General features: G+C 30.8%; 1 protein-coding gene across 2 annotated transcripts in view; it reads right to left on the bottom strand.

The window, feature by feature from the left end:
• Positions 1-211: 211 nt before the first annotated feature.
• Positions 212-24,040, bottom strand: part of LOC142321536 (glutathione S-transferase-like) — a 29,879-nt gene continuing 6,050 nt past the window's right edge. Inside the window, exons 2-5 of one of the 2 annotated variants that reach the window (XM_075359696.1) lie at positions 22,644-22,784; positions 14,690-14,857; positions 8,448-8,590; positions 212-558 (exon numbers count right to left, since the gene is read on the bottom strand). In XM_075359696.1, coding sequence (XP_075215811.1) covers positions 391-558; positions 8,448-8,590; positions 14,690-14,857; positions 22,644-22,779 — 615 coding nt within the window. In that variant the 5' untranslated portion in view covers positions 22,780-22,784 and the 3' untranslated portion in view covers positions 212-390. The remainder of the gene's footprint in view (positions 559-8,447; positions 8,591-14,689; positions 14,858-22,643; positions 22,785-24,040) is intronic. The other variant, XM_075359697.1, reaches the window with a different exon arrangement.

Below are 24,040 nucleotides of genomic sequence, written 5' to 3'. Positions count from 1 at the left end.
AATAAAAAGTAATAAGATTTCAAAGTTTAAATTAAAGACTTTAGATGCAAGATCTTCTCTTGGATCTGACAACATCTCAGGCGTGACAAGTTTTTTCAAGTTAGATTACTCAGATTAAATGTTGAAAATTAAAGGGTGCAATGTAAAGACATTTAATTTAATAGGAATGCAATTGGGTAATAAGAATGTAATTTAATGGATAAAACAAAACTAAATTTATGAACTAACTTTATTAATGAAAAAAAAAAAAAAAATTACCATAAAATGATTAAGGCACATTACAAATAATAAAAAACTTACACATTACAAAGTACACTGATTTAAATTTAATATTTGTATGTGCAAAAATAAATAATAAAATGGTTTGTGAAGAATAGGAGAAAATCTGCTTTAACAATCAGTTTCTGGACGCTTTGCAATCCACGCCTTAATCTTTGGAATATTGACGACTTTATCACGTAAAGCTGTCATATATTGGTGTTTTTCAGTGATGTCCAACTGAAGCATGAAATTCAAATAATCTATGATGGCAACAAAATAGATATCTCCCCATGAAAGCTGAAAAAATTATATGAAAATTAAAAATTGTATAACAGTGTGTTAAACTTTGTTTTTAATTGGAAAAAAAACATTTATTGAGGCTTTAAGTGTAACAAGAGGAATTAGTAAATATGATTGTACAACATAAAATATTTTAATCGCTTAAAATAAAGTAAACTAAATGAAAAAATTTTATCTTGTTCCTCAGAATGAATTAAAACTAAAAGATTTGATATACAGAAAAATTTTATACAATACAATCTCAAGTATTACTAAATTGACTTCAACAACAGTGATTTTGCCAGTGTTTTTGATAGTGGAAGAAATATAGGGAAGACAGTATACATTTTCTGAGACTGTTCATAAGGTGACCATTTTTAAATAATACTGGCAGGCTTAAATTTTTTTTAGACTTATTCTGAGAACTTTTTGATGCCATCTGCTAATAAAACAGACAAAAAATACTACAAACAAATTCATAATCAATTTATATAAAAATTGAAGAACATATGGCTATTAATAACGTAACATGGCTACTGCAAAGCAATTATACTTTTAAGGTGTAGACTACTGCAGCTTCGACAGTCTTATTTCTACTAATCTTTTATAAATGAAACATAATTATTTTCAGAAAACAATTATGCTTCCAAGGTGTAGGATTAGCTATTTCATCCAAGTATTTGAAGTCTTTAAGATGAGACTCTTCAAGGGTTTCTCCCTTAAAGGAGTTATTTATATACATCAAAAACTGATACTCATAGGGGGATTTCACTAATGTTTAATTAATTTTTGCAGCTATTCTATCATTTTTTTAAAATGATTGCTATGATGGCGATTTTAAACCACAGTATAAGAACATGTAACATAAATACTATTTTAATAAAAAACTAAAATTAAGGGAAAAACATGAAAATTAATAATTCTATAATTTATAATTAGGATTTAATAGGAAACCTCAGTTATGAAAATATAACCATCCAAAAATTATTCATGGCACAAAAAATTATCACATGATCAATTATAAAATGAATTAAAACAATTTCAAGTACCAAAACTTGAATTCAATATAATTAAATAATTATATTATAAATATTTATTTGTAGATTGAGTGGACACAGTGCACTTTCCATACAGCACTATACGTTTTCTACAGTGCACTTTCCTATACAAAGAGGTATGTTAATCAGTTTTGTAACTGGCTTTTTTTTTTGACTGTAAACACATATTTAGTATCTGAAGTTTAAGCAATAGGTCAGAAATAGTTTTTCTGAAAATAATGTTTATTATGTAGTCCGACCTTATGATGAACAAAATGAGCGAAACAGGTAGAGTGAATATCACCTGCATTTTCATATTGGGAAGTTGAGTAAGAACTCTGGTACTGTGAACTGTCTACACTGGTACTCCACCACTGTACTGTTACTGTGTTGATCTGCTCTGCAACTTTTGATTTTTTGGACTTTTTTGTAATTTGGACAACTGGAACTGTTGGCTTAAATAATAGTGGATGTGTTTTAGTAGTGATTGGTAAGAATTTTGGATGATGCACTTATTTTTTTATTGGTTTTTGTGATATCGACATTATTGCTATATTCAATAAATCTTTAATTGAATGTTTCTTTGTGTTGCAAGTTTCTACAAGCAGAGTGTACACATAAACAAGAACTTAATATATTTTAACTAATATATATAATAACTAAAAATATTTTGTCTTTACACAGATTAGTGAAATTTTCTTAAGTCCCGAGACAGATTTAAGGGGAACACCTTTTCCTAATTTTCTCCTTTCCCTTTCACCCCAACTCACCCGAACCCCATTGTGTGGGGTGTTGGAGGACTTAGAATTGGGCATACAACACTCTGGTGGTAATAGGAATTGAATTCGATTTCAATTCCTCTTACCACCATGGCACGGAAAAAACACATAAACACATATGGAAGAAGAGGCATCGGCTCCCACGACTTCAGCTGGGTCCAACCAAGCAAAAACAAGCAAGAAAGACGAAGGCAGGAAGAGACCAAAGCAGTGGTCAACTGAGGAAGAAGAAGCCCCTGCCTCAGGACCTTAAAGTTTTGACAGACTGGGCTTAGCCATATATGTTCAAGGCAAAATTATGAAACATAACTGAAGGATTACATCAATACACATGAAAAAGAACTGCACGCCATACTCAACAAGTTGCTGGACTTGACAGAAATACCAACGCCATTAAATCTAATAACGCCAGCAATGCAAACTGATAAACCAATTGTTTGACATGAAGAAAATGCTGGATGAATAGCTGACAGTTGATGAGCTTATTGGCTTGGCAAACAAGAGATGGCCCATAGACATGACACAGTATGTTCAGCAGGTGGCTAGCACTGCGCAGGCAGAGAATGACAGTTGTCAGTTTAGGGTATTGAACGTTGATGGAGATCTGTTGGAGCAGCAACACAGGTTCCTAAGATAAGATCGGGAGACATTATAAAGAATGAATCAATAATCATGGGAAGGAGTAAAGCAAGTATTATACAAGGTAATACAAGATATTGTTCAACGCGGTGGAGGGAGAGCATAATGCCTTACTGTACACCTTGAGGAGCAGATTCGATAAAATCAAGATGGAGATGCCACCAGCAGCAGTAAAGACCCTAGGTTAAGTAGTCCCGGTGGTCATATTGACAATGCCGGCACTAGCAGAAAGTAGTACTATTGTTGTGAAATTATCTACGAAAACATATGCGGATCTCCTCAGAACAATTAAAAAGTCTGTCACCACATACATTGGCAGGGGGAGGAGCTCGGTGGTGAATGTGATGGCAGTATCTGACAGGATCATGGTGACGATTGGTGATTGAAAGGTAAAGCATGATGAGTTGGCCACTGATCATAGAGCTATAACATTCACAGTTGAAAGTGTCTGGTCAGGATACGCACGCATACCTTGCTGGAAGCCTAGCGAAAGACAGGCCAAAACTGTAGCTGATAAAGTTTCAGGCATGTTTGATAGGACTAACCCGATCACAGCTGAAAGGTTGTCGGTCTTGAGTGATATGTGTAGAAGAGAAAGGTTGCAAGATGGAGTGGGAAAACACCGAGTGTATTGGTAGTCACCAGACATAGCTGAGAAACGAACTGCCACACTATCCTGTAGGCAGACCCCAGTGTGATACTAAATGGAACAGAAGAACAGATGAGAGGCATACCGCACTGCAAGGAATGGACTTAAATGTGTGACCAAGGCTGCTAAGGCCAAGGCTTGGGTTGAGTTAATTTTCAGTCTGGACGACGACCAAGTCTGGGTGCGTATAAAATAGTAATGGATAGGTTTGGACAACCATTCCCCCTATCCCCATGAGGATGTGTTACAAGCAGTTACAGAATAACCCTGGTAACTGAAATCGACTGGCATGAGATTCAGGTAGAACACAATACAATGTTTTCAATTGACGAACTTATGGGTGCCACTACTAGGCTGCATCCTGAAAGCCCAGACCTGGATCAGGTTCATGGTGCGATAGTAAGAACACTGGTGGCTAATACTGGATACATTTAATCAGGCTCTGGAGGGCTCAAGATTCTCAGATTGCTGGAAGGAGTCAAGTATAGTTCTCATCCCTAAAATAAGTGAACTTAAGCAGGACAGAGTCACTTACTGACCTATCTGTCTCCTTAACATGATAGGAAAGTTATTTGAGAGATTGCTTGTAGATAGATTGTGGGCAGAAATAGAGATGAAGGGTGGACTCTCTTCCAAACAATATTAATTTGTGAGGGGGGGAGGTCCACTGTCGACACCCTGAGACATGTCCTCGAGTGGGCCAGTGGTTCCTAGTGTCACAGGAGAATCCCACTTATGGTCTTCTTAGACGTCAGGAACACTTTTGGAAGTCTTCCTTGGCCAATGATCAATGAGGTGCTTTCTGAGAGGAATGTCAGTGGCTACCCGAGGGGCATTGTGAATGACTATGTGGTAAAACAGAACACGATGTTGAGGAATTGGCTGCTGCGGCAATTTGACAAAACAGAGGGTTGGATGGAGGATAGAGGCTTGTCTGGCCCGTAACAAGACATCGGCAATCACTTTCACTAGAAGAAGGGGAATCAGAGATATCAGAGTCTGCACAGGTGATAACAATATCCCCACATCCAGATGTGTAAAATACCTGGATGTGTGATTACAAACCAATAGAAGGTCTAATGTACATTTAAACAAAGTCATTGATAAAGTGGAAATCATGATGAATAGGCTAGGTAGGTTAATGAATAATCATAGAGGGCTGCACTCATCAAAAAGAAGGCTTATATCATCAGTTGCAACATCTATCATATATTATACGATGCCAACATGGGCAGACGCCTTTGAAATAAAGAGGAAGGCCAGCATCCCGGAGTTACAATGAAAAGTCGCTACCAGTATAGTATCATCTTACAAAACAGTTTCAAGAAATGCAATAGAGGTTATATCAATAGAGGTTAACAGGAGGTGTCTCCTGTTAAATCCCGGCACAAATACTGCAGAGGATTTAAAATGGAATGGCCAAGAACATGGCTACAAGACTTTTATTAGCTGATTTGCAAACCTCGTGGGAGGCCTCAAGAACAGGCAGTTGAACAAGAATTATAATATATTCTATTTTATTAGTATATTACATTCAAATGAGACCTTAGGCAAGAGTTTGATGCTATAAATCAAGAGAAATTCCAGAATAAACCTGATGCAATGGGGATATCAGTAAATTAATACACATTAAAAACAATTATAAAATAACAAATTCAAAAAATATTCTTTCACTACAAAACACTGAATGCTCAGAAAAATATTATTATATTTATGATTTCAATAATAAAATTAATGAAGATGTACGAGAGTAAATTAAATATAAACCGGAATTTTTGTTTTATAATTTATTGAAGGATTGTAACAATACATACTCAGAATATTATTTTTTTACATAATATCCTCTTTTGGAAACACATTTTTCCCCGACAAATAAATAGCTTTTTGATCCCACTATCGTAAAATGAATGTGGGCATGACGTCAACCAATTGCGCACTAATGCTTCAACAGCAGCATTGTCTTCAAATTTCTGTCCTCCAAGTGCTTCTTTTAGTGGGCCAAAAAAATGATATCGCAGGGCGATATATGTGGATTGTATAGAGAATGCTCCAGTGTAGTCCAGAATAAGGATGCAATTTTTTCTTGAGTTGAGTTGTGGAATGGGGCTGAGCGTTGTTGTGAAGCAGAATGACATTTCGGATTGGAAATTGACATCTTTTTTGACGATATATGAGTTTTGTTTCATCTAAATGGTGGCAGTAGTACACAGAATTCATTGCATGATGTTTATGTAGAAAATCAACAGCAAAACTCTTTTGATATCAAAAGATATTGTAGCCAGATCCTTTCCAGCTGACAGTCGAGTTTTGGCTTTAATAGGTGCAGTTTTTCTCTTTTTTCACTACTACATACTTGCCCGTTTTGATTAAAACAGTTGATTAAAATAGTGTGTAATGATGCACCCAAGTTTCATAGCTCTGATGCAAAAAAAAATTATCCTTCAGCTTGGTAATGACTCAACAACTGCTGGCACACTTCTAGCCAATAGAGCTTCTGACCTTCGGTGAGAAGATGAGGGACCCATTGTGCTGCCACTTTTTTAAATCCAAGATCGCTAATAATGATTGCCTCAGCACTGCCGTAGCTTATTTCGATCTCAGAAGCAGTTTCTGCAACTGTTAATCAATGGTCGTCCTCGTTAAGACGACCAACAATGAGAATGTTTTCAGCAGCAGCAGCACTTGTCCTTGGGTGACGTTAGTAACTTTCATTTTCAACTAGTTCTCGTTCTTCTGAAAATTGCTTATGCCAATCATACACTTGAGTCTTTTTTCTCTGGGTTATGTTAAGACACAAGTCTGTAGCAACAAATCACTAACGACTGATGACTTGAAAGTAAAATTCGATGCATTAGAAAAATTCAAGTGTATGGTCCCCGAACTGTCCTTGAAGTCTTCTAAAAATTTTGGATGGTTTCACACCCTCTGCTGTGAGAAATTTAATAATACTTTGTGCAATGCACGATGATACCTCCTGCTCTGACACTATGATACTGACTAGAAATAAGTAGCGAGCTGAAAGTAGAAAGAGACCAGTAGTTTGGCATGACAATCCCTTCCTTCACCATGACAATGTGTGCTAACAACATGCTTATCACTGCTTATTTGCAAGTTTTATAAAAAAAAATTTAATAAATGTTATTCCTCACCCTCCATCTAGCCTCTACTGCTTTTTCTATTACTAATATTAGAATTGCCATTAAAAGGACAAAGATGTGATAAAATAGAATCCATACAAGAAAATTCACAGAACACGAGAGCTTTTTTGAACAGTATACTCTAGAAATGAATTTCAAAATTGAAGGAATATTGGAAAAGTGGGTACAAAAGTAATAAGAGTACTTTGAAGTAGACTAATTATACATTGCTACAAATATTCAATAAAACCTTTTTTTTTTTAGAAGAAGTTGTTATTTTCTGAACAGACCTCACACATACGGGTTTGCACAGATGACTTCTTTACAAGGACAAATCATAACTGTTACTAACATTAGGGGGTCTTTCAAATTCATAGACACCTAAACAATGTTTACAAATTGGGCACTTAGTGATATTTATACTGCGCATAATTGGCCAAAAAAAGCACAATTCATTGTTTGATTAAAAAATTCAGAGAACATTTTTTCTACATGATGTTGAAACACCAATTCACAAAAGAAATCCAAGGAGTCAAGAGAATATTGTTGCTGCAAGTGCAAATGTTAATGAAAATCAAATTTATCGGTTTCTCATCATTCACAAGAATTGGGCCTTTCTTCAACTACAACATGGTGAATTTTGCATCAAGATCTTCTTGATCTACACCCATCTAAGATTAAACTAACTCAAGAATTAAAGCCATTCTTTGCATAGACAGTTTGCTGATTGGACTCTAAGGCACCTTGAAGTGGATTATAATTTTCATTAAAAAAAAATCATTATTTCAGATGAGACTCATTATTGGGATGTTTCCAATTTACAAATGATTCAACAATGACCATTACATCTGAAAAAAAAATCATTGTTTGGTGTGAATTACGGGCTCTTGTGGCATCACTGGCCACCTTTTTTTGAAAATGAACTAGAAGCAGCAAGATGAATGCTATCAAGCGATAAATCGTGAAATTTTTGTTTGCAAATTTAGAAAATTTTGATTTGAATGAAATGTGGTATCAAAAGGATGGTGCCAAATGCCACACAGTTGCTGAAATAATTCAGTAACTGTGTCAAAAGTTTGGTGATTTGATAATTTCAAGATACAATGTCAATTTTCCACCAAGATCATATAATTTGATTCCCTTTAACTTTTTTCTCTGGGTTATGTTAAGACACAAGTCTATAACAAATCACTGACGACTGATGACTTGAAAGCAAAATTTGATGGATTAGTAAAATTCAAGCCAATCTGTGTGAAAGTCACGTAAAATTTTGTTGATAAGACTCAGCTGACAAATAAAGTAGGCTATATGAATGATATTGTTTTTCATTATAAGCTTCAAAATAAAAAAACATTTTTGGTTGATATTACAAATACTGTTTGTTTTACTGCAATTTCACTTTTTGTGCTGAAAGTGAAAGACCATATATTATTGCTATTTATAAGTAATAGAATTTACACTATTTTTTTAAATTTTATAACTGATGATGAACTTGAAAAGCTTATTATTATATAATTTGTGTTTATAATTAAGTTTATATTAAGCTTGGTATTTTGGTGTGTTCATAGGTGGTTTATGAATCTCCTATATTATGTAATAATTTACAGTTAAATTATTAACTATAAATTTTCATTTATAAACTTACTTATAAAATATAATTACTTACTTTTCCATTTGCAAGGTAACCACCATTTTCCTTTATGTGTTCTTCAAACTTGTTTAAGTAATACGGTACAGTCTCTTTCATCAAAGGTTCATATTTACTTAATTTTGAATCATCAATTGGATCATAAAACCAGCTAGCAATAGCTAAAAAAAAAAAAAATTTAGAAATGAAATAGTTTTTTAATAAATAGTATCTTTTCCAGCACATGACTGAATAATCTTTAGATTTATTCATTCGACAGTATTCCCAACAACCAATACATTGGTAACAAAGAAATTTATTGATTAAAAGCATCTAATATAAATTTGTTTTGATTTAATTCAGGATCTTGCAGCATTCGAGTATATTTTAATGAATAACTGAGCTGTTAGCATTCTCTCTTATACTTTGAAAAGTATTTAGTGCTCCCTATGTTCCCCCCCTCCAAGAATTATTATGTTTGTTTTAATTCTGAAAGGACATGGGGTTCATTTTTTAAGCCTCCTTGTAATAAGACAAGCATAGGAACTAATATAAAAAAAAAGGAAAAGTTATTTAATGTTTAAAAAAATAAATTTTGTTAATTTATAACATTTTTTTTTTAATAAAAAATTTATTTAGTTAATAAAAAACTATCCAGATGTAATGTTTAGAATCACTTTTTTTTAAATTATGTCAACAAAAGTCCGATCAAGCCTCCATGAGGTGCATCTGAATACATCCGGAAAAAATAGGAAAAATTTGCCCAGTAAACTGAATCTAAACAAACTTCAGAACTTTATCTATTGAGACATATCCCACTATCATCTCATTAGATCACATCTTAATTGTAAATTGGGACCTAGTTCCACCAAAAATGACCCGCCTCACAGCCAATCAGGAAAGGTCTTTTAAGAAATACTCCACCGACTCAACGAAGCAACACTTGAGTTCAGAGAAGCAGCAGTCTGATACGTTGGACTGCCAATTAGAAGATAATGTGACCAGAAATACTGGAATGCCTTAACACTGCATACACAAACAAGAATACAAAATCAAACCGAAGCAAATCACTTATATTTCCACACACAAACACACACACAATGTAAACTCACTCATGCAGACCGGTGTACTAAAAATAACTAACCTAATGGACTAATACAAAATTCTCATCATGAGACTGCAGGAAATAAGAAACACCGACCAGGATGCAAAGGAATCTCAAGGATATTGACTACAAAGGTATATCTGGGAAGACAAGTGATAAAAAGCTGTTTCACAGTTTGAAACAGGCTTTTTGACAGTCACAAAATAATAAATTCCATACAAGAATTCAAGTCACAATCCTGAAGCATCTCAAAACTCATCTTAAAGCATCTAATAAAATCTGTACCATGATAAATGCCCATGGCTCCACAATAATAAAGCAGACCAGAAATAATAATATTACCTAATTGGAGACTTCAATGCTCAACTAGGCAGAGAAAGAAGATACTGCAACATCATCGGAAAATAGCCTTCCCAAAAGAGAGCAAATGAAAACAGACAGAGACCCATCAATATCTGCAGAAACCACAACCTCATCTCAAAATCCACATATTTCAAGAGGAAACCTCAAAAACTCAAAACCTAGAAACACCCTGACTACACTAAAGGAGAATGGCAACTAAATCATATCTTCATGGGCAGACACTATTACAAGATCTACAATTGAAAAGTCCTCTGAGGAATGGACACAGGTTCAGATCACTACATAGTCAAAATTAAAATTAAATTCACTTTCCAAAGAAAGCAAATAAACCAAGCCCATAAAACTAAAAGAAAAATGGGCCCTAACCAACTAATCAAGAATGAAAATTACCAAAACGCAACCAAAAAAAATAACAATCAAGGATAAACTTGAAGACTGTCAACAAGCTTAAACAAACCACAGAAGAACTGACCTCAATAAAACCTTATAAAAAGCATGAATGGTGGATCAGCAAATGTGACAAAACAGTGGAGAAGTGACATCAAAAAAAATCAGAAACATCCTTCCAAATGTAGTAAAACAAAGAAAAGCACCACCCAAACCCTAAGGAAAATTAAAAGACAACACCATAAAGACACACTGAAATCAATAAAAGAAGAATTCAACAAAACGCAGTCAAGAGACTACCACAAAACCTTCAAAAAAACAACTCCAAAAATACGAACCCCCAACTTTACTAATGACTGATAAAAATCAAAATCTGGCCCACAACAATGAAAACAGTATGGAAATCCTATGTAAATATTTCAACGAACTCCTAAATTGCAAAAAACCAACAGAACTCCTAAACTTCGACACTAGCATCCCAATAACATCACCGGAAGACATCAAACCTCCCACAATAAAAGAAGACCAAGTACTGGGTGAAATGAAAAATTACGAAGTACTGGGAGAAGATCAGACCTTTGTAGAGATCCAGAAACATGCAGAAAGACCAGTAAAAATTGCCCTTCATCAACAGCCTGACAACACATCTGGATCAAGGAACTACCAGAACACTGAATGACAGCTCTCATCTACCTACTACACAAAAACACAAGACAAAATGGACCCTAACAACTGCAGGGAAATCTTACTACTAGACAGAACATACAAAATTCTTTCAAGAATCATCCTCATCAGGACCAATTTACAACTCGAGAAAAAACCTAGGAGAATACCACAGAGGTTTCAGACCTTTCCTTTCAGAAAAAGAAGGAGAGACATGGTGATAACATTTATGGTCTTCAAGAAAGCATACAATTGCATCCACAGATAATCCCTATTAAAAATTATCAGACACCTTGGACTACATTCCAAACTGATAAACATGATAAAACTGACCTTCATAAACACTAAGTCAAAAGTGAAATTCAGAGGTGAACTCTGAACCATTTGAGACCAAAACAGGGCTGCGTCAAGGTGATGGACTCTCACCACTACTATTCAAGTGCATTCAGGAAATGGTAATGTGGGAATGGCTCAAAAACAAAAACAGGCCAAAAAATTAAAACAAACTGCCTTATTTTCGCCAAGAACTAGGCACTGTTAGCAAATGACATAGATTGGAGGTAAAACACTGATAAAACATTGCAAATAAAATTGGCCTCAAAATATCATTTGAAAAGACAGAAATTATGCCCAAAAATGTATGCAATTAAGAGAAGTAAACATGAACAATAGTAGTCAAAATAGAAACCAAATTTAAGTACTTCTTAGAAATAGTAACGCCTCAATAGAAACGAAAAAACACCTCAATCCAAACAAGAACAAAGTAACTAAAGGACAAAAGTTAACCTGGTACACCTACAGTAAAAATGCCTATCCATAAATAAGACATTATAACACAGTTATAAAACGGAAGCCACATACGGAGCAGAACACTGGACAAAGGACCACAAAACTGCAGAATTAGTAAAAATATTAGGCAAGTACAATAAATACTAATTATCATATTAGAAATACAAATTACATTGTACAAACAGGTGTAGGGCAGAAATGAACTTACCAAACTTTTTTTTTATAGAAAAATTCCCTTTTTTGATGATGCAATTCACTGATGGTGGACCAGGATAAAACTTAATATTAATAATAAAGAATAAAATCCTCACTACAGGAACTTCAACTGACACATCTAGTAATTACTTAAACATTGATATGTAAATAAAAATATAGTTCATAATATTTTTACCTAATTAAAAAATAAATTTCTTTATCATACTATAAAATTTGAAAATGGTTAAAATTGAACATAGAGCAAAATGAAAAAGATCAAATTAATCTACAATGAATTCTAAAGGCAGTAGTAAACAAAATTTTAATTATAATTTACAGTTCTTTGATTGAAGACATATGTTATAAAAATCATATGCATAAACATATTTATAAGAGTGTGAAGGTAACCACATTTTGATTTGTTAAACAAATCTCACTCACCCCTCCAGTACAAAAAATTAAAACTCTAGAAAATGACAGAAATGCTTTTATTTTACTACTACTTTATGAATAAAGTACATTTTTAGATATGCAAAATTTCAATAAAAAATATTATTTAATAACACCCCTCAAAAAAGTAAAGTGAACAATTTTTGTGAATACAGTCATTACTTATAGCATATTATTGAATTCTCTCATGAATTGTACTTTGTGTTCTATGTAACATACTTCTATATTCATTTTTTTAACTTGCATGTTCATAATAAAAAAAAGTTGTAATAGTCTTTTTATGTGAATACACATCTGAATTTTGTGTTTTAATTAGTAATTTAAATGAAATTACAAAATGTTTTTGTTCATTAAAATTAAATATCAAGGAGTGTACCTACATTTCCTAACACATATTAATCTAATTTTGTATAATTTTCAAGTTTACCAGAGATAAACAAAATGCATAACTTGTTAAAACATCAATCATGTATTAATAACGTTTTAGGTGTGTAAATGTATTTCAGGTTACTTTCATTATATTCTGAAAAAAACTCAAATATTTTCACACAGTATAGGCCTTTATTTATATGATAAAAAATTTCTGAAAATTTACAAACTACATTTGTGCTTGAACAGAGTTCCAAAACTTGATGGTGTCACCGACGAGCCTTGTGAATATGTTGCCACCGGCCGCTGATCGCCACACGTATTCAGTGAGATATGAATCTAAATAGTGATGAGCTGTGCCCCAATGTTTTTTTTTTTTAAATACATAAATATAATTATACATATAATCTAACCAAACTTAACCTATGCTTGCTAACCTTAACTAGCGAGCGAAGTGAGCATAGGTTAAGTTTGGTTAGATTAATAAAATCAAATCAAATGTTTTAGTTTTTTAAAAACATCATTCTTCCTTCTGAAAACAAGTGGCCTCCATTTAATCAGGAAGTACCACAATATTTATATAAATATTTCAAATTTTTTCATGATTTTTACTATGTTTCATATTGAATACAGCATTTTGAATAATACAATTCTATTGTTTTCAATAATATCAAAAACATCATTTTCATATTTCTACAAATTATAAAATGTTCAAAATAATTTTGTGTTAAATCTTTTTTTAAATTTTGCAAAATTGTTAAAAGATCAAAATTATGTAATGTGTAGATTCTGAACTGTTTGATATATTAAAAAAAAAAAAATACCAATGGATTGGCAATTATTCAAAAAGAATGAACTTTTAAGTTTAATTTGTCTTCATTAATTCTGAATAACAAAGCAGATATATCGAATGTGTGAAGAATGGAAGGAATCGAAACACTTATCAATAATTGAGATAAAAGTAAATAACATTCTTTGCTTTTAATTTTTACTTTCCTGGCTATGTGCTCATATTGTATAGCTAATCAGTACAGAATACAATGTAAGGGAAAGATTGTAATTTTATCAAATATTGCGTGAAATATAAATATATATATTTGGTCAACGTATATAATACTGCAAAAAAGTTTTAGCATGGAAAAATTTCAGAAGAATTTATTACATATATATATATATATATATATATATATTTGATGGCCTGTTTTTTGCTCGATATCTCCAGACTGAATCAACTAATTTGGATACCAACTTACACTTACGGATGGATGATAATGAATTTTTTGTAGTGTGAAAAATGACATGCCAGACTTCAAATCCAGGACTTCTGGATGAAAGACCGATTTGCTACCACTCCACCACAGAGATCGATATTAATGCCCCTTTACTTCTTTCTTTTTTATAGTTTCTAAACACAATGTCTATTAGACGACTCCATTACATTAGCGTCACTTTGATTATGTATTAAATGCATTATTATTATTAACTGTGATTTTTTTTTCTAAAAAAGAACATACTAATAACATATTAATATAATTCTGTTCTGTTTAATTATCAGGCAATCTTCAATTATTGCCTCCTCTTATTTGATTGCATCTACTTCTTCAATTATTGATTCCAATATTTTGTTGAGAAATTTATTTTTACTGATATTTTCCAGCTTTCCTGGGAAAGAAACACTATGTTGACCTTTTATAATGTATAGTTGTAAAACAAGTAGTAAAACAATCTGTAAATATAAAATATGATTTGATTTATTTTCAAGTGCTTATCATTGTTTTTCTTTATATTATTATTTAACTTTTGCATTATTTATTATAATAAGTACTGAAAGTTCAAAAATTTAACTCCCTGGATTTTGAATTAGCTAGACTTTTCCACATTAAGAATATTCTTAAAAAAATATGTTTAGTACAATATATTTAAACACATAATATTTTTAAATTTTGTTATGACATAATACCTTGACGAAAGTCATTGAGAGTATCGACAGCTATATCAATCATAAGGTCTTCCCATTCATCTTTTCCAGCTAAACCAGCTTTCTTACCGTAATATCTTGAAAGTGCAACAGACTGGTGCAACTTCTTTCCATCTACTTCAAGAACTGGGACCTTTCCAAATGGTGTGGCTACAAAAATAAAAGTCATAATAAAAAAAATATTCATTTCTTTAAGGTTATAAATCTGTTCCAAGCAAGTTACATCTGTTACAAATTCAACAATTTACTCCGACAATAGTTTAATTTCTGCTGAGAAGTTTGTGATAGTTAAGTTTATCTGATTCTACTTAGCTACAAAAAATTTAATCTCATAAAAATTTTTGTGTTTCAGTTTCAAGTACGTAATACACAATATTGCAAATTTTAGATAGGCAGCAACTTATGACAAGGTTTTAATTACCACACCAAACATTTCCTAAGATAAAAGTTAGCGTAAGTTTTAAGAATCACCACTAACATACTGCATTTTCTTTATATAATAACTGTTAATACTTTTCATATGTATGTTTTTTACAACCTTTTTCAGCCATTGCCTCACAGATGTGAGGTGATCACTATTTTACATAGTAATTATTGGTTTGAAACATGCTATCTGATTTAAGAATTTTTATAATATTTAATGAACATTTTTCTGAAAGTTGAAAAAAATGGGTCTTTAAAATGTGCACTAATAATGATTTTTTATTATTATTAAGGACACTTCTGTTTTGCATCAATCAATCTCTTTGAAGTAGAAATAAGAATATGAGTATTCCCTAATTAAACTGAAAGCAACAACCATCATTTTGACAACAAATACAGTGAAATTCAAAATGCAAAGAAGTTGCAGTGGGGTCGTGAATCAAGGAAAGATCATCAGGATTCTTATTGACAAAATGAGTGAACCAGTTCACAAATGGAAGATGCTTATCTGTGAACTATGACTACATAGAAAAAAAAAAGAAAGCTTTTGTAGCAAATAAAATGTACTTTCAAGGCATATTCATTTCTTTTGCAAGTTATGAGAGATTGTGCATAATAATTTATCCAATTATTGTACAATATATTACTAACGTGGGTTTAACATCCAAAATAACAAAGATAGTTAAAAAAATTCTGCTAAATTCAATAAACATAACTGCATATTATACAGAACTTTATTACTGTAGCTTCTATAATTAAGAGAGCTTTCTATTTAGTATGTATACACTCTAATCACTTGCAGGCTCAACTTTACAAAAAATTTACTTGTATATGTACCAAATAAGGGAGGAAGGGCATTTAACCAGTAAGATAAAGCATGCTATATATTTGATAAGATTAATTCTTACTGTTATCCTTCCTTATAAAGTGTATGAAAAACAACAGGACAATGGTTGACCTTGATACATAACGATTTATCATTATTTACGATGATATATTAGAAAAAATAATGAATTTGATTACAACATTTCACAAATAGCCTTGAACAATTCCTAAGAATTTGTATAAATATGTGGTTTAATACTTTTCCTGCTAGGAAAAACATACAAAAATTATTCTAGGTATCCTGTAACAAGGAAATAATTTTTATTTTATAAAAATTCAAGTAAATAATAGTTAAATAATTATGTTAATTATTTTTTATAGTTAAGTATAATTAAATATCATTACCACTCACTTTTACGGTATATATTATATAATAAATTTAGCAAACAGTAGTGAACTCTTTTAAACATCATATATTTATATAATGCACCAAAATTTTTAATGTATACCAGCCTAATACTACTAGGCTGGCGAAGTGTTAAACAAACAAACAATATGATTAAATTTATAAGTTATAATGAAGGAAAGGCACATTGATCTATTTATTTAAAATTAATGTGTAGCTTCCCAATCAACCAAGATAATTTTATCAATTAAGACCTCAATTTTAGACGTAAGAGGAAAGCAAACAGTGCCCTAGAAGTGTTTACCAAATGACACACCAATTAATATGGATATTTGTTCAACCTTAGATATGGATAAAGTAGTAGGAGAGCTTCAAATTTTTTGGTTACCATAGTAAGTAATCCTTCTCTTGAAAAGGACTATCTGAAAACCTCCTTCACATCTGTAGATAACATAATTATTCAACTGTAGCTCATTCAAAGAAATAGAATCATTCAGCAATATTTATATGATAATAATGATATTTAATAAGACTAGTTAACACAGCTTTATGAAAATCGATTAATTTAGAACATATACTTGTATTTTGGTAGTAAACAGATAAATGATGATTGAGTTTTTTACGTGCTAGTATTAGTAATGCATTTTTATTATTATTTATTATTGTTGGTATACCTTTTATGTATCTGATAGCCAAATTCTTTTCCCCAATACTAATGAGAGAGTTCAATTCACTCTTGACATTGCTAAAATATTATCTTTGCAGCTCTTATCCTTTCTAATAAAACAATTTTTATTAATAATTCTGTTTTTATTCAAGAGAACTGATTTGACATTCTTAGTGCTACTGAATATAATAAGTTTGGTTGATCTAGGGTTCTTACGATTCATTTGACACAGTTTCATGATATGAACAGGTACATTATCTAGGAAAGGTTTAAGTTTATCCTTTTCTTCAACATTTGAATAATTATCTAGTAGACTGCATATGATCTAATTCATGGATCTCATATGCACATCTTTAATTTCATGCATTTTGTGGATGAAATCCACAAATATTTTTCCTTTTCAAAATTTTGTGGATGTTAGGTTGATGCATGTCATCTTCTATACGATGATTCAAAGGAAAATAATTTGAGAACAGATTTTAGAACTTGAAACAAGGAAAAAAATTCAAATAAACATATGTCCGAAAACATTTTGTAGTTACGGCTAGTGAAAGATTTTGCTAGGATTTCAGTTTCTCTGCTTAAATGAGGTCATATTAACATTTTTAAGGTATAATATGTGTAAATTTGTTAATATCTTCTGTTTTTTTGACATGCAAAACTGAATAAAATATACCCCAAAATTGTATCTCTTGCAGTTTTCATGATATCCAACCTAAAACAGAAAAATTTGGTGACAAAAAAATAATTTTTTTTTAGGTTTGAACTACAATAACTTCGTTTGTAACTTTTGTTACTTTGTTGATTAATAAAAGTATAAATTTTATTATCAACTAGTAAAAAATTTAATTTCGAGAAGATTGAAGTAAAAAACTATGAAAAACAAAAAATTAATTTTTGGTTTTTTAACCATTAAAAATCAAAACTTAAACTTAATCTGTAAAAATTAAAAACAGGTGCTGTTTTTTAGCAAAACAAATTTAGACCTCTGAAAAATTAGGTTGGCAACACAAACTGCAAGTTTCAAAATTAATTTGAATACTACTTGCTGTCGTCATAAAACTGCTTATGTGTTAATAATAACAAGGTAATTTAGTTGTTTTTGACATAATTTTAATTACATTTAATTATTTTTGATAAACAAATTAGGTAATGTTTTTGTATTTGTTGTACTCTACACTGTATCTACATTTTTCTAATTAAATCTACAAAAAAAAAGGTGAAATTCTGTTTTGAAAAATACACCCATACAGAATATGCTACAATTGTTGTGTACAGCTTATGCAATTAAAGATTACAGACATAGGTATCCTGGACGAGCAGTTCTAAGCCATAAAGCATTTTGTAGAATTTTTAATAATCTTTGTGAGAATGGTACACTTCCCAGCACTCAAGTTTCATCTGAATATCAACCGGTACATGGTAATGAAGGAATAAACATTCTTCAGTGGTACAGCATAGTCCTACAAGCACCTGAAGAATCTCTACGTGACTCAACATTCCACAGTATGTACAATGAACAGTAGGGAAGCCGTTATTACATGCTCATGAACTGCATCCTTACAATGTTCAGAAAATCCAATACTTCTAGCTTGGTAACCATGCCAGACGACTGCAGTTTTTTCAATGGATTAAAAATAATTACCACTATATCCCATTCATACTATTTTCAGATGAAGCTACTTTTACCTGTAATGATATAAACAATACTCAGAATTCACATCAGTGGTCTGAAGGAAACCCACATGTTGCAAGTTGAATCAAATTTCCAGCAACAATTTTTAGTAAACGATTGGTGAGGCATGATTGATAACCAATTAATAGGCAATTTCATACTAGAACAACTTGTCATGGGGAGAAATTATCTGGAATTTTTAAACAATGAATTTCTTTCAGTACTTGGAAATTTCTCATAGGTGAAATGAACTGAAATATAATATCAACTTGATGGATGTACTACCAACACATTTAATGAATGAAGTATTCTTAAATGAAAAATTTACTGGTAAATGGATTGGATGTAGACGGGTGGTAAATTGTCACCTAGCTCATTGGACCTTACTTCCTTAGATTACTGTTTATATCCTCACAAGCGGATGAAATGTGAGGTATACAAGCAAAAAAAATCCACACGTAATCAACTGATCACTTACATTCTCAATGCTGCTGCGCTCATCAAGGATCACAAAAATACTGTAGGATGACAACAGAACATGAAAGGAAATGAGTTGAAAAGTCCATTGATATCACTGATGGAATTTTTAAACATTTATTGTAAATTAATACAGTATAAACCAGAGAGTATTTATTTATTTTTTAAGTACATTAAGTATTTTAATTTTTCAAAGGTCTAATTTTATTGTATTAAAAACATCTGTTTTTAATTTTTACAAATTCTTAACAGTCTGTTAATTTTTGTTTTTCATAGACTTTATAACATCAATTTTCTCAGAATTAAATCTCAGCAAGCTTTGGTAACAAAATTTGTATACTTTTATTCAACATTTCACAAAATTATTATACTTCAAAGCTAATAAAACATGTTTTTCATTACCAAATTCCTCTTTTTTACATTCGATATTATGAAAACTATGGGAGATACAGCTCTGGGACATGTTTTATTTGATTTTTCAAGTTATAAAACATAAGAAAGATCAAGTTTATGTTAACACCTTAAAAATTCCAGTATGACCCCATTCCAGGTGAAATTCTTTACTAGCCATCTCTATAACAAAGCGTTTTCAGAAATATTTTTTGTATGAATATTTTTCCATACTTCAAACTCTAAAATCAGTTACCAAATTATTTTCCTTTCCTCTTGGATCACCTGTATTTTAAGGTATGTTTGTCCACTTCATTTCAATAAATGCTTATCAGTATTTGTAATTTTAAATCTCAATCTATCAATAAGGGAAGTAACATTTTTAATGGTAGATTTAATACCTAATAATGTTGTTAGAGTTTTTATTTGCTTAAAATCCTCCCTTATAGATGAACGTTCATTACGTTCATTTGAATCACTTTCTCTTTAGTAACATACGAGTGATTTTATGGAAAATAGGTAGGTATGATGCCACAACATTTAGTAAAACTTCCATTTTTTAGTTTGAATCTATTACCACAACTGGAATGATATTTAATGCTACATTTGACACAAGTAAATGTGTCAACCGTCACAGAAATAAAACAACAGCCAAAATCAGGGCCTGGATTCATTATAACAATAATAGTATTTTAATATTAATATAAGCAATATGTATAGCAGATACTAACAGAAACATAAAATCCTCGACTTATCAGTAAGATTGAGGTTATGAAATAGGCTATATTTTATTACATTTTATGAGTCACAAAAGAGTATTTAAAAAATAAATTAAACTCTCTAAAGATAAATGAGAGTATCACCATTTATGCAAGTAGAAAAATTTGCAAATAAATTTTGTAAAAAACAAAGTTTTCACTTAAAATATCCGACCGCAAAAGTACACGTGCCAAATATATATGTATATGTGTGTATACATATATATGTATATATATCACATGAATTAGCCCAAAAGAATAGTCTTAAGACCACTGAAAAGGTTATCAATACATATATTCTAACAATAATTTCACCTGAAACTTATGAACCGATAAATTTTATTAATGATTTTCAGATGGAGGTAAACCATAAATAACTCAAACCAGAGGGATGAGGATTGAATTCAGTTTTTCACAGAAAACAGAAGTTGCAATAATAGTTTCATTATTTTGTGTAGTAAAAATATAGCAGGAACAGTAATAATATTTTGATAGATGGTGAAGGTTTGAAGACATCTGCTAGTACTGTTGAAATGAGCATTTAACTAATTTTTTTGTTGCTGAAAATTTAACAAAAAATTTCTTCAAAATAAATTTTTAATAAATCTTAAGTGTGTGAGTGCCATAAAATTTTGCCTTGTAATGCAAGTTTGTGGGTACCAAGGACTAGAATAATTTACTGTAAACTTAATAATACTTGAAAACAATTTATAAATATATAGAAATAAAAAAAAAAAAAAAAATTATAAAATTATCATTAACTTGCAACAGAACGCTAAAATTCATTAAAATAAAAAATAGCTACAATAAATCTCATAAACAAGTTTATCTAAAAAGAATGGATAATCAAAGGGTTTAGAATGAGAACAATTTATTATATTTGTTATGAAATCTATATTTACAAAAGATCAAGATTGTTAGATCATAAATAGTACTTCTGTTGTAATTAGTTGCCAATAATTGAGTAAATTGTACAATTTTAAAATTCACTTGCTATTACTAATATAATAATAAAATAAATTTAATGGTAATTATGTGCTTAGAAAATTTCAAGTTGTGAGTATACCAATTTTATTATTATTCGAAAATAAATGAATATCAAAGACATAACAGACTTTTAATATTGGGTTACTAAAACTATAAAAACCTGATGTGCACACCACATGTCTTCCTTTTATGCCAATTAAATTACATATACACATCTTTTTAAAATGAAAAGTAAATAAAATTTTATTCTATTTTTTCTTTTTTTTTATTGTTATTATTGAATAATTATTATTTATTACAATTTTTTTTTACAATCAGGGATTAATAATTATTAATATCAATATATTTAAATTAAAACAAAAGGAGATGAAGTCGGGTTCAAACCGATGTGCTTTCCCTTTGTAATATCCAAATATTTCATTAATTAAAATTTTATTTGACTATAGTAATTCTGGAACCAATGAAAATAAGTACCACTTATGATATATTGTTGAAAAGCTGTTAATGAGAACTTATTACTGCAGTTAAGAAAAAGTCCAAAATCCAAATTTTGACTCCCCAAAAGGGAAGTTGCACAACTAGATGTTACAACAGTCCTAAATCCAAAATTTCAACGTACTACGGCTAATCGATTTTGAGTTATGCACATATATATATGTACGTACAGATGTCATGCCGAACTAATCAAAATGGATTCAGGGATGGTCAAAACAGATATTTCCGTTAAGATCGGAAGACTAAAATTTTTCACTATCACAACACTTCCTTTACTTTGTACAAGGATGTAAAAAGATAATCTTTTAGTACTTAGAAAAAAGTTTGGGATTTGAAAAATTATGTACATTATTGATTACAAACTACATATAATTTGTGTATATAATAGTTCTGAGAAGCATTACTGCTGAACTCAGATATAGGCATAGTTAAATAATGATATACATGCTTATTTGCTAAAAATATCTAATAAAATTCAGTGATCAGATTTGTTGTGCTTTATTAAAGTTAAGGCCATTTTACATATGAAAAGAGAGAAAATAATTTTAGTTTTAAGTGTAATTCTTCATAACAATTCAAGACTTATCGGCATAATCAGGATGACTACAGCATTAATTATCAAACTTATTCATTTTAAATTAAGGGTATACTTTACATTATTTAATAGAAATACATGTAACACTTAATTACATATTACTGAAAGGCATGTTTTAAAAGAAATGTTTAATTGATTTCGAAAAATCAATTTCAATTTGAAGATATTTGCAAGTTAATTATCCTTATATATAATTCTAATTAAATACAATGCTTGATAAAATATTGAACTAACTTACATGGTTTAATAGAAGGCCACTGTTCTCTCTCAAATCTGTAATCCTCAAATTCAATGTCCAAGTAGGAAAGCAGCCATCTAATTGGTTCAGCCAAAGCCTTTACAGGGAAGTAAGTCAGTTTACACTTTGAAGCCATTTCTGCTGTTTGAAAAGATATTAGGTATAATAACAAGATCAACAATTTATAATACATATTTTTTATTTAAAACCAAAATTGTATACAGTAATAAAAAAGTGTGTTTTTCAATTACGCTTCTTTAATGAATGTTATATAAAGTTACATAATTACACAACAATAAAATTGATTAGATAAAAATATTATAACTTATGTAATAGAAGAATAGATTGATTTCTCATTTTTAATTTAAATAGACATTAAAGGATTATGAACTATATTACTTTGGTAATTAGACATAATCCTTTTTTAAATATTTATTATTATTATTATTAGATATTTAACTGAAATAAAATAATATAAAAACCAATCACAATAATTATGAACAACATATTTTAGGGTAATTATAATATTATATAGGTTTTACAAAGTTTTTGTTGATGTGATCTTTTATTTAACAGTTTTTTTATCACCCACATTAAAAAAAAAGGCCTTTGTAAAGCTGAGTAGATCCTGATCTACTAAGTAGATCTTTCTGTATTACTTCTGTAGATACTTTCTGATGATGCTGTGAACCCTAGGGGTTAGGTTAGCTTTGCATAACAGGGTATGTTTAGAACCAATCACTTACCTTTACAGTTTGTACAAATCTGACACTGCCTTCAAAAATTGAGTATCACATTCTCATCTTTCACTGACCATCTAAATAGGTACTCTGCCACATAGCCTTCCATATGCTCCTTCTTCTTGCCAAACGCTGGTACAAAATACTTCGCATTACGCCACCTGCTCCCTATTGTTTATAAATGCACAGAAAGTTTTTCACAATTTAATATTTGTTGATTTTTTATGGAAAACCTCTCCATTCTCCTCCATACACGCAAATTTTACTGAATGATTCACACAAAGATTTTTAAAAACCTTCATCATTCAAGCAGTTGTACACCTTTCAGCAATCTGAAATTATTATTATTGTTCCCACCAAAATGTTTTCTTAATAATTCTTGACAGAGAATCCTTGCTTCTTTCATTAACAGGCACTAGGAAAAACTTTGAGCTGTTACTGTGCTGAACACCTATTGTCCCTCCACTCTTTGACCTTTATTATATATTTCCTTTTCCCAAACTTTATCAATTTTGACTGCTTCGCCCACTCCACTTATTTGTCCAGAATTTCTGAACACCCATTCGATGCATACCTTTCTGTAATAGTTGTTCAACTCCACTACTGTGTTTCGGCTAAATTTCAACTCATGACACAATAAAATCTCCCTATCCTTTT

Source organism: Lycorma delicatula, chromosome 3, assembly GCF_047948215.1.
Source record: "Lycorma delicatula isolate Av1 chromosome 3, ASM4794821v1, whole genome shotgun sequence".
Lineage (NCBI taxonomy): Eukaryota > Metazoa > Arthropoda > Insecta > Hemiptera > Fulgoridae > Lycorma > Lycorma delicatula.
The sequence above is the reverse complement of the archived record's forward strand: the minus strand, read 5'-3'. Positions and strand labels throughout refer to the sequence as shown.